Source organism: Callionymus lyra, chromosome 7 (genome assembly GCF_982586985.1).
Source record: "Callionymus lyra chromosome 7, fCalLyr1.hap1.1, whole genome shotgun sequence".
Taxonomy (NCBI): domain Eukaryota; kingdom Metazoa; phylum Chordata; class Actinopteri; order Syngnathiformes; family Callionymidae; genus Callionymus; species Callionymus lyra.
In genome coordinates this window covers 4,433,263-4,446,308 of record NC_141824.1, presented here as the reverse complement: position 1 = coordinate 4,446,308, position 13,046 = coordinate 4,433,263, and the positions used below count along the sequence as shown (strand labels likewise).

Below are 13,046 nucleotides of genomic sequence, written 5' to 3'. Positions count from 1 at the left end.
GCGGACCCCTTCACCAGCAAGAAGAACTTCAAATATCCTCTTTGGTTCTCCATCAGGGCCTCAGAAGGTTTTGCCCACTTATGGTGGCCAGCCAAGCTACTGTTTGTGTTTCCGCCGCCACGACTCCTCCACCCCTTGGTTTGGAGGGCGAAGCAGGAGCGCCTGTGGTTAATAGTGGTGGCGCAGTACTCCCCAGGGGCACTTTGGTTCCGGGAACTGGTGCAGATGGGGGTCGGGAGCTCATGGGCTATGCCTTGGGCAGGGTAGGCCCTGACGGCACCCCCAACCTTTGAGCCTCTTGACCAAGTAGTACCCCACTAGACACTAGACCAGACATGGGCAAACTACGGCCCGCGGGCCACATACGGCCCGTTAGGCTTTTTAATCCGGCCCGCCGAACTTGTTCAAATTAAAGTACTTTTTTTTTTAGCCTTTTTATACATATGTTTCAGTATATTTTAGACTGTACATAACTTGCATGCTGTGTTCTATCTCTTTGTAACATTTTCTGGAGGTGCTGAACCGTGAATTTCTCTAAGGAGATGAATAAAGTATCTATCTATCTATCTCTATCTATTTTCCCCTTTCCCTGCAATGCCCACGTTCCCCAATAGATGGCGCACTCCAAACACATTGACCGTTGTTGGAGTGGCGCGTATTTCTCTTTGTTTCACTTTAATTTTCACTTCGTTTCATGTCACCATTTGAGCCCTTCTGGTGGACAGCGAATGCCGAGTCTTTAATAAGGAGTGGACAACAACGGCTGTATGTCTGATATGCCAAGAAGCTGTTGCGGTTTTCAAAGAGTACAATATCAGCCGTCACTTTGCCACGAACCATGCAAACTATGCTAGCAAGCTGTCAACACAAGAACGGGCGGCTACTGCTCAGAGGTTGGCAGCTAATTTACAGAGTCAACAGAACTTTTTTCACCGACAAACTGCAATTCAAGAGTCAAGTACCAAGGCAAGTTATTTGCTGGCATTCAAATTAGCAAAGGCTAGCAAGCCTTTCTCCGTAGGCGAGTTTTTGAAAGAGTGCATGGTAGAAACAGCAGGTCTCTTGTGTCCGGAGAGCAAAGCCAAGTTTGAAAAAATCAGTTTAGCACGCAGGACAGTGACTCGCCGCGTGGAACTGATTGACGCAGATATAGTCAGCGAGTTAAACAAAAAGGCGGAGTCTTTTAAGTTATATTCACTAGCACTGGATGAAAGTAACGACATAAAAGACACTGCTCAGCTCCTAATTTTTATCCGACAGTTTTGAGATAACGGAGGAGCTTTTGAGCATGGAATCACTGAAAGGGAAAACGCGAGGAGAGGACTTATATGAACAGGTGTCTGCTGTCATCGAGAGAATGAAGCTACCTTGGAGTAAACTTGCCAATGTCACCACGGATGGATCGCCAAATTTAACTGGAAAAAACGTCGGGCTGCTGAAAAGAATCCAGGATAAAGTAAAAGAAGAAAACCCTGACCAGGATGTTATTTTTCTTCACTGCATCATTCATCAGGAGTCTCTGTGTAAGTTTGTATTGCAGCTTAATCACGTCGTGGATCCAGTTGTAAAACTTGTTAACTTCATACGAGCAAGGGGACTTAATCATCGTCAGTTCATTACGTTCCTGGAAGAAACTGATGCGGATCACCAGGACCTACTTTACCACTCTCGCGTCCGCTGGTTAAGTTTGGGGAAAGTGTTTCAACGAGGAGCTCAAAGAGGAGATTTCGCTCATTTTTGGAGTTAATGGGGAAATCCGACGAATTCCCCGAGCTGAGTGACACAAACTGGCTTTGTGACTTTGCGTTTGCTGTGGACATATTTTCACACATGAATGAGCTGAACGTGAAGCTACAGGGGAAAGATCAGTTTGTGCACGACATGTACACGAATGTGAGAGCCTTCAAATCCAAGCTGGTTTTATTCTCCAGGCAAATGCCAAACAAATCTTTCGCACATTTTCCCACACTAGCCGTGCCGAAAGAGGCCGCCCAAAATGCGAAGAAATACTGCAAATCACTGGACGACCTGCACAGAGAATTTTGCCGTCGGTTCTGTGATTTTGAAAAAATTGACAAGTCACTTCAACTGGTGTCCGGTCCCCTGTCACAAGACCCCGAATCAGCACCGCAGGAGCTGCAATTGGAACTGATCGATCTTCAGTCTGACTCCGTCTCAAAGGAGAAGTTCAAGTCTCTTAAACTGAATGACTTTTATGCTTCACTTAACGAGACCACGTTTCCAAACCTCCTGCACAGAAGATGCTGGTGTTGTTGGGCTCGACCTACGTGTGTGAGCAGACGTTTAGCGTCATGAAAATCAACAAAGCCCATCACAGATCCAAGTTAACAGACCAACACCTCAGATCTGTCCTGAGAATTGCCACAACAAAACTCACTCCAGACTTTGATGCACTGGCAAAAAAGGGAGACCAACAACACTGTTCCCACTGAAATTGTTGAGTTTTTCTGCTGTGTTATTAAAAAATGCATATGGAAAGTTTGGAAGTCTTTTAATGAAGAGTAATGCGCATTTATGCACAGCAGCCGTACAGTAGCTGAATTAACACGCCGCACATCGCTCTTAATTTCAATTTCAATTATCAGCTGCAGGTAGGATATTTAATACAGCCTATGTCTGTGTGCTTGGCAAAGATACACGTGTACTGTTTGCGCGTGAAGGTGAGGGCGTCCGTGGCGAGTTTGTAGAGCGTACGGTCACGACAATCCATCCATGATTTTGCAGGGTTTAACACAAGTAGATATCATTGAGCTTAAGTATATCGTTGTGTAATAATATGTTTTGAATGTTGAAAGTGATTCCATTTTTCAATAAATGTTGATTTCTTTAACTTTGCACCTTCGATTGAAACGTATTAAAAAAAGATGCAATCTTGATAAATCACAGTGCGTATGCTATTTTAATCTATTTACATTTCCTCCTCACAGTATCATGCAAAATAGTATGTAAACGCCATATCTTGCATATTTCTTGAGACAAACTTATTAACTGATAAAGGCTATTTTTCACATTTAAAAGACAGTTAATAAATTGGGTTGTAGTGTTCTTACTGTGCTATGAGGTTTGCACACACTACATGTAATGCTTTAGTATATCCGGCTTGTCTTCATAGTTAACTTGAAATGTAAATATAAAATCAAACTCTCCTTTAAATGATTAATCTCATTGTTTAGGTATCTGGAAGTTCCTCCTTCCTCCGGTGCCTCCAGGTGGCCCCTACAATCTGACCGTCCACGGCCACAACAGCACGGCCAGTTTGACAGACGTGTTGTTCGGCGATGTTTGGCTGTGCGGAGGACAGAGCAACATGTATTTCAAAATGTCCCAGGTTGGTCATGAAACCTCTTCTTTCTTCTGTTCCTGTAATCGCACCTTCTGTAACCATGGAAACATTTGGTTGACAGATCTTCAACGCATCAACGGAGATCAATATTTCTTCCACCTACCATCAAGTCAGACCGTTCATGGCGTCTTTAAGGCATAGTAACACTGAGCTGTTGGACCTGGAGGCTGTTGAAATCCCCTGGGCGGTACCGACACCAGGTAGGAAACTGACGGTGTGAGAAAACATTGATACATAAAACATTGCGATGTTTTTAACGATACTGTGTCGATATTCACCAGCACCTTTATTCACTATTTTTACAACGTTGGTTCATTTATGTATTTCAATTAAAATTACGTTCGCTAGATCTATGACATAATAACATTTAAAATACGTTGACATCCTGGCGATGACTGAGGACGAGAGGATACAGTGACTCCAGAAGCTTTTAAAGGTGATGTTTGGACAAATTTTGGTTTGAAAACAAATAAGAGCAGTGACGACTTTGTCAAGAGTCATGTGGTCTGTAAATACTACAACACCAGAGTCAAGTACTGGACAATACTACACATATATACTTGTTACTATACAATCACAACACCAGAGTCAAGTACTGGACAATATTACACATACGTATATACTTTTTACTACACTATCACAACACCAGAGTCAAGTACTCGGCAATACTACACGTGTATACTTGTTACTACACTATCGTAACACCAGAGTCAAGTTCTCCACAATACAACATATATATACTTGTTACTACAATATCACAACACCAGAGTCAAGTACTGCACAATACTACACATATATCCTTGTTACTACACTATCGTAACACCAGAGTCAAGTACTGGACAATACTACAAGCGTATCCTTTTTACTACACTATCGTAACACCAGAGTCAAGTACTGGACAATACTACAAGCGTATCCTTTTTACTACACTATCGTAACACCAGAGTCAAGTACTGGACAATACTACAAGCGTATCCTTTTTACTACACTATCACAATGTATTGTTGACCCTGTATCGTCAGCAACAGTACACAACTATAGGCAACTGTTTTGAAACAAGTGTCGGGAACAAACTTGAGACAAATATTGGTCTTATTTTGTGTAGTCTCACAATTTCTTTTCCTGAACTCGCAAGCGGTTTTGGAAAATTTCTCGGCTGTGTGCGGACTGTTTGGACGCTACATGTACGATGTACTCAAGTACCCCATCGGTCTGGTGGAGTCCTGCTGGGGCAACACTCCCATCCAGGCGTGGTCGTCGCCCAGAGCTCTTCAGCGCTGTGGATTTCACGACTCAAGCTTGAGGTGAGAATCAAAGTGAAGGTTTTGATTTAACTTCCCAGTTCTGGTTTGACTATTGTTACGCTATTGGCTAGTTTGGTTAATGAGGCTGTATTCACACAGAAACCAGGAGATGTATAGTTTGAAAGATGTATTGCTTATTTTTTTAATTTAAAGTGCATCTTAGTTTACTGTTGATATTGTTTTCTGCAAGTTTTTTTTTTTTTAAAGAATTGTCTTATTCAAATCAATCCAGCTCCTCAATACTGAGGCATCTTTTCAATGTGAGTGTGTTTTCCACAGCAGGATAAATTAATTTTTAAAACAATATAAAATACAATGACTTGTATATACTAGAACCTAGTATATACAAGTCATTGTATTTTATATTGTAACTAGGTCATAAAATCAGTGTCATTTGAGCCTGTCAAATAGGTAGACACTAGAAGTGCTTGTGCACTCCCTACAGTGTTGATCACAGAACAGTCAAGTTGTGAATCTTGAACCGCACTTGCTCACCCGGAGAACTTCAGAGACAACACAAGATCAGTGTGTATTGTTTGGGGCAGAGTCATGCATAAATACGGAAGCAGTCGCGGCTGTCTGCCACAAGTCTCTCACAGTTAGTATTAACTGTCCCACGTCAGGGCTTTCATTATCGCGGACAACGCATAGTCATCATGACGCCCGTGAGAGTGGCATGCCATGAGGGGTGACTGTTTGCCCAGGATTACATCCCCCGCCATGGTTTCGCCTCAGCGAGGATATGTCTGAATAAACCAGAACATAAGTGTAAAAACAGTCAAACCGAGAGGACATTCAAACACTTCGTAGCTGGTCCTGAGAGCTAGCAGGTTAAAATGGTGATATACATCACTGCTCCACAAACCAAGGACAAGAAACTTGATGAGTGGTCATGCATGCAGGAAATAAACACAGGAGACACTGAGTGATATTCCTGCTTGTGAACAAATCAAAGACGGGTCACATGTACCTGTATATACAGGTATCAGGGAATCTCCGTCGCCGACACCGTCGCAGACACGGCCCCTTGTCATCGCATACACTTGGAAGTGACGTCGGGGACGAAGAGGGATGACTGTTTGCCAGGATCCTGTTTTGTCGATTTAAAGTGAATGTGGGACGCTTGTAAATATATGCAGAGGGTTCGCTGCTGTAAATAGTAACTGAAATCAAAGACGCAGCAGAGAACTGCCGTGACGTATCAATGGCACACTCTCGGGGTGCCACCCATTTACAGTCAAATATAATGACATTCCAATGCTCCCAGCCCAGTGGTGAAGTCAGCTTGGATCCATCAGATGATGTGGGAGGACCTGAAAGTCAAGTTCCCAAAAGTGTTGTTTGACACGATTAATTATCTAGTGTCTCCTGCTCCTCAATCACGCCTGTCTTCTGTGAAGCTGACAGCAATGCATTGTTGAGATTTTTCATTGACAAAATTAAATTGATCAAAGAGAAAATCTCTCCCCCTTTGTTTGGAACCCCTACTGTCTCTGAGCCCTTCGCCTCCTCTTGGTCTTCCTTCAGTGCTCTATCTCTGGGCGATATTTCGGCACTAGTGAACAAGATGAAACCCTCCTCTTGCTCAGATGACGTCCTTCCTTGTAGGCTTTTTATCAAAGTATTTGATGTAATTGGCCCCTGGGTTACCAATATGGTGAACCTCTCCCTTTCCACAGGGGTTTTTCCCAATGCATTTAAACATGCCATTGTGGAGCCTCTGCTCAAAAAACCAGGCTTAGACCCAACTGACCTCAGTAATTTCAGGACTATTTCTAAGCTCCCTTTCTTGTCCAAGATCTTGGAGAAGGTGGTGTCTGAGCAGCTGTCTTTGTTCCTGGATCAGAGCGACATCCATGAGAAGTTTCATTCTGGCTTCCGTAAACATCACTCTACGGAGACAGCTTTATTGAAAGTGTCCAGTGACATCATGATGTCGGCTGACTCTGGTAAATTCACTGTTCTGGTTCTCTTGGATCTGTCCTCAGCCTTTGATAAAGTTGATCACCAGATCCTGCTGAGAAGACTGAGGGATGAAGTGGGACTGTCTGGGTCTGTGTTACAGTGGTTCTCATTGTACCTTCTTGGGCGCAGTTTTAGTGTATCTGCCAATCCTGATGTTTCTTATCATGTTTTTGCTGATGACATCCAGCTCTACTGCTCTTTTTATCGAACCGAGCCCCAGAGGCTGAACAGCTTAGTCAATTGTTTGCTAGAAATCAAACAATATCAGTAATAAATACTTACTTACTTACATCCGATCTGCTGCTGACTACTGTCACTGCGCACTATAAAAAGGTCCACCAAATAGAAAGAACAATATTAAATAAATGAACCCAACTTATCTTATCCTATTCAGGAATCAGGACAGCAACAGTGCGGTCTGGAATGCCATGATCCACCCGCTGGTCAACATGACCATCAAAGGCGTCCTGTGGTACCAAGGTAGCGACCAAACTTTGACTCTGTGACCGCACAGCTTGACGTTTCGCTACTCCAGGTGAAAGAAATGCCTTGTATCATCGAGACGAATACAACTGCTCGTTCCCTGCCATGATTGACGACTGGAGGGAGACGTTCCATGAAGGTTCTGACGGCCAAACGCCACTCGACTTCCCCTTCGGATTTGTTCAGGTGCGACCACTTAAGTATCCGTGATAGAAAATGATAAATATTTTTTTTAGATTAACAACCATATCTTGCTATTGTGAGTCTCACACTTTTTATCTTCACACAGCTGTGCGTGGATAAAAAAAGAGACAGATACAAGGAAATCCGGTGGCACCAAACCGCCGACTTTGGTTTCGTCCCAAATAAATGCATGAACAAGACTTTCATGGCTGTGGCTGTTGATCTGCCAGATAAACTTTCCCCCTATGGCACGTAAGCACATACTGATGGTTGTTAATAATGTTTACAAAAAAACATCTCTGTTACAATTGACAAAATTTAGACCCTAGACTATGCTGACAGAATATAACTCAGTCTGTCTCATTGGACAAATTTAGACCCAAAATAAAACTCAAATTAACTAACAATGAGTTGATTGCCTATGAAAACATGTTTAAATGTATTTAATTACTAATCATTTTCGAAAGAAAATTATCGTTTTTTAGTGTAAAATTACAGTGTCTGATTAATGTTGTAAAGCATTTATTAATAACATTTCTAAACCCATGGAATCAAAGTAAACGCAATTGTCAAAAGACATTGTCACTACACCTCCTTCCACATCTTAAATTTCCCAAACATGTGAAGGTGTAACTTATCTTAACTCTTTCAGGCGCCATCCGCGCTACAAACAAGACGTGGCCTACAGACTGAGTCTGGGCGCGAGGGCGGTGGCGTACGACCAGGACGTAGCCTTCGCCGGACCTTTTCCTGAAAACATCACGCAGGATTCCATGTCCTACAACATCACCTTCGACCAGGAAGTGTCGGCCACGCAGCATCCCAGCATCTTCGAGGTGAGCTTGTCGTGTAGATCGGTGTCACAAATATTTGGAATAAAAAACAAACAGAATGATATGTGTTTTTATTGAAAACCTTACCAAATCATATGGTATATATGGGATGTCGTACATATATTTTTTTTAAATAAAGAATAAAGTCTAAATTTATCTTTGAAAAACCCCAAACAGAATCATAAGGATTTACAACAGGAAAAAAAAAATCTTTTTTCATTAAAACAAATGGAATCATAAGCATTTTTAATTTAAAAAAATAATGAGAAAGAAAAGTATTTTAATTAAGGAACATAAAGAAGTCACACCATCTATTAAAAAACTGATGAATTCATAAGGATGTCAGACTTTTTCTTAAAAACCCAACAAACATAATAAAATCATAAAGTCAGGCTTAAAAAAAACAAAAAACAACCAAAAACTAAATTTTGTTATTTGTTTTATAAAAAAAACGAATAGAATAAAAAAAAATCTGACTTTTTCTTTAAAAAACAAACTGATTTATACGTTATTTTTGTACAAAAACAAATGGGATCATGAAGAAAAAAGAAATATAGCATTTTTTTTATTTTTATTTAAATAAACAAAAAACAAGAATGAAGAAAGGTTTTTTTCTCTGGAAAAAATAGTCATAAAAAGAAGGATTTTTAATCAAAACCAAAAAAACAATCATAGAGATGTCAGACTTTTTCTTAAAAAAATGTTTTAAAAAACAAACAAACAAAGGGAATCAAGGATTTTAACTTAAAAAAAAACATAAAACCAAAATATATTGCGTTTGAAGAGAGAATAATGAAGAAGTTCTAACTTATAATCAGGTAAAGTCTCGTGTCAGTGTTGAGGAAGAGTTGCGAGCACGAATCTGTTCGGCCTCAGGCTCAATAAGTGTTGATTCTGTTAATTCTCTCCTGCAGATCTATTGCAAGGGCTCTTCACGCAAGTCTCCCAGACGATGGCACTCGACTACCATAATGAGGACGGGACCGTCCACCATCCAAGTGTCGGCGCGTCCTTGTTCAAGTACTTCCAGGGTCACCGCTCTTCGATACGCGTGGTCGTACTGGCCGTGCGACTACAAGCACTGCCCCATCTACAGCAAAGACGGAGTCTTACCTGCACCACCGTTCATCGTGTCCAGTGATCAAAAAGGATCGCTGTCTTTCCCGACCATTAGTTCTCACTGCAGGAAGAAGGGTTGATAAAGCTTCAGACATGTTGGCCACGACTCACACGTTAATGAATGAAACCATGTTCACAGATCTTTATGTTTCTTTCAATTACTGCTGAACATTGAAAATATTATTGGTGGGTGTTTTAAAGAAAAAAAAAATGTTCTGCCTGTTTCGGTGAAAGTACTTTCAGTTTAAAAACAAATTCAAAGTGATTAATAAAAAAAAGGTTAAACCTTTTTTCAGCTTTTACTTGTAAATTTTCTTTTCTTTCAAAATAAAAGATCAACTCATTTTACTTCATGTCATAAGTAAATAAAATGCATTACTCACCAAAACTACTGATTATTTGTAAGCAAAGTCCATCATCCTTTCTTTCTTCGAGAAGAGTTCGATTACTCTGTTGTACAGTTTATCTGTTTCAGTTCCAACAATAAGTCACTTTCTATCGCCATGGAGGATAATACTGTAGGTCTAGTCTGTCCAGTCGTGTTTCTGGAGTAAGTTTTGATTCTCTTCAGGAGAATGTCCGCTCGACAGAAGCAGTTGACACTGGGATGGTCATCGCTCGTAGTTGCTGACTTGAAAGTGGCGACAAACCCTCTTCCCGACTGGACAGACTTGCTAGCTTTGGAGTCTGCCGATCGTCTTCACAATGTCCAGTTTTTCTGGAAAAAGTCCGTCTTGAAAATGGTTTTGTGAGCATAAGTACGACCAAATCAATGGCTTCTCCTCCGTCAGCCATTGTTAAAAAAGTTATGGAATCCACTCGCAAAATATTTTAGTTCGTGCCGCTAGCTATAGATGCTTTGCTGCTCTGACTAGTATCTCTCTGAACATCCAATCAAAGGACGTGAAAGTGCTGACATCACTGGACGCCTGCTAGAAGGCCTAGGTGTTGCCAACTAGAAATCTGATTGGTTAAAGCAACAGCGTCATTCTTACCTTAAACTACAGACTATCGATTCTGAAGGCGTCGAGGCAGATGTTTGGCCCTGGCAACAAATGATGGCTACAATATGATTGGATAAAAGCTCTAAAATAAACATACACTAGTGGAAGCAGCGCAGCCAAGAGAAAAGCTATGAAATGAAGAGAAAGACTATTGGAAATAATAATAATAATACTAATAATATTATATAATTATATAATATTATATATAATAATATTCATGGAAAAAATATATTAAAACATAAGTCAGTGATTCTGTCTGATAGTGTTTAGGCGGGCAGAGAAGGCTTTGCTGGCCCTGACAGCCCACCACTGCATGCCACCACAACTCAGATACACACATACATGCCACCACAACTCAGATACACACATACATGCCACCACAACACAGATACACACATACATGCCACCACAACTCAGATACACACATACATGCCACCACAACACAGATACACACATACATGCCACCACAACACAGATAGAAAAATACATGCCACCACAACACACATACATGCCACCACAACACACTTACACACATACATGCCACAACAACTCAGATACACACTGACATGCCACCACAACTCAGATACACACATACATGCCACCACAACTCAGATACACACATACATGCCACCACAACACAGATAGAAAAATACATGCCACCACAACACACATACATGCCACCACAACACACTTACACACATACATGCCACAACAACTCAGATACACACTGACATGCCACCACAATACACATACATGCCACAACAACACAGATACACACATATGTAGTGAAATCCTTCATGTTGTTTTTGCTGTTAACTGAAAGACCAAACTTCTGGTTTACGACGTCTTTGGAATGCCGACCTTCCCCCCCATCTCTCTCTGGCATCCAAAGGCCGGCCATTTTACACATGGTCATCACTCCTTCCTCTCTCCTTTCGACGACGTAAGAAACTGTAACATTGTCACTCTTGCATTGATTGATGTGTTGGGATTTTGTTGATCAGAGGCAGCAAGATTAGCTTAAGATAAGTTGTAAAGCTTTCCCAGAAGTTGATATTATCAAAGCCTTCAAGTCCGTTACTTCCTGAGTAATTAATATTGTTCCTTCCATGATATCAAAGCATCATCATTCCATTCCATTGTTCTTAACTCTTCTCCCTTTTCTCTTTGTTTCTTTCAATAAATCCTATAAAAGTTGTGTTTACAATTTTTCATATTTTGGTATAATCAATTTAGGAGCCTCTTACTCAGTAAAGAACATTAATCATGACAACAAGTAGTAACTTCAGTAAATGAGATTGATTCAAAATAGTGTTTCATAGTTAATTAATAAGGCCAATTAATTAATTATTATCCACATAAATGTAATAGTTTCCTTTGGACTAGAATACAAGGGTGGTGCTCCAACTTCAGGTAATTTTACCTAAAGGCAGTTTTAAAGTTTAATTGACCAGAAGGTGTTTGGAAAATATATTTTTAGATATTTTATTTTTTATAAGGCATATAACATTACTACACATACATGCAACAACAATACAGATTGCTTGCTTGCTTGCGGGAGGTCCATCGAGTCCGATGATGACGTCCACTTCTATCCTCTACCGGTGAGTTCGTTGATGGCTGAATAGCCCGATTCTGGATCCACAGGTTCTATTACAGGTGGGGCATGTATATAAGATGTTGATGTTGCTGGCAGTTATGGGTGTGGGTGTGTTTCTCCTGAGCCTTCTTTGATCCCTCCTGGCAGATAGTTCTTTCTCCAGTGTATTTATGCCATCTAGACACAACTGCCGCCCGGTGTTGCGGTCAGCTGCTGTAGTCTCCAGGTCTCCAGGTTAATGCATTTTCTGAGCACCATTTTCAGTTGGTCCTCATAGCGTTTCTTCTGGCCTCCAGCAGAGCGCTGTCCTTGTCGTAGCTGGCCATACAACACTCTGCGGGTTGAGGGGCATCCTTGTGACACGCCCCAGCCATCGCAGTTGGTGCTGAGCGATTGTGGCCTCCATACTTTTGCAGCCTGTTCTTCTCGGGATCTCAGTGTGCGGCACTCTGTCACGCCAAGTGATTCCAAGGACACACTGTAGACATCGGATGTTAAACTGTTCCAGGGACTTGATGTGACGGCTGTAGGTAACCCAGGCTTCACAGCTGCAGAGGAGGGTGGTGATGCAGACTGCTTGGTAGACAGAGATTTTTGTGCTTAAATGAAGGTTTTTGTTCTGGAAAACCCGGCGTCTGAGTCTCCTACAGGCCGCTGATGCTTGATTAATTCTGTTCTGGATCTCCATGTCAATGCTGTTGTCTTCAGACAGAATGCAACATTTCACGCCATCAGGCTGTACAACTCCTCACTTGGGGGGAGGAGGTTGCTTGGGGCTGGAGTCGGAGGGGAAGGAGTCTGACACTTCCACCTCTACAGTGGATTAACAACACTCTGACACTTTCATTTGCAATAACGTAAAGTCACTTTGTTTAGTTTATTTTATTTTATTTATATTTTTATTTTGTTTATACTGTCGTTATATTCAGTTACTGTTGTTATTTAATGCTATCGTCCTCTTCTGTGTGCTTTTTGGTTTTTCTCTATTCCTTCTGTGCTACTGGAAAACAGAAATTTCCCTGAGAGTGTCATCTCAAAGGGATCAATAAAGTGCAGTCAAGTCTAAGTCTAAGTCTAAGAATGCTCCCCAGGTATTTGAAAGATGGGACCACTAGCATTATTTCCTCTGATACTGTGAAGACAGGGGGTGTGGGTGGGATGTTGCTGCTCCACTGACAGATTACCTCTGTC

At 41.3% G+C, this 13,046-nt stretch overlaps 1 protein-coding gene across 1 annotated transcript; it reads left to right on the top strand.

Annotated features, from left to right (window-relative positions):
- Nucleotides 1-1,049: 1,049 nt before the first annotated feature.
- LOC148074664 (sialate O-acetylesterase-like) lies at nucleotides 1,050-9,457 on the top strand. Its single transcript, XM_087796177.1, has 9 exons — nucleotides 1,050-1,523; nucleotides 3,195-3,349; nucleotides 3,426-3,564; nucleotides 4,500-4,668; nucleotides 7,028-7,113; nucleotides 7,169-7,302; nucleotides 7,406-7,551; nucleotides 7,952-8,135; nucleotides 9,047-9,457. Exons 1-9 carry the CDS (start codon nucleotides 1,289-1,291, stop codon nucleotides 9,329-9,331), a joined length of 1,533 nt encoding a protein of 510 aa, XP_087652303.1. The 5' UTR covers nucleotides 1,050-1,288; the 3' UTR covers nucleotides 9,332-9,457.
- The last annotated feature ends 3,589 nt before the right edge of the window (nucleotides 9,458-13,046 follow it).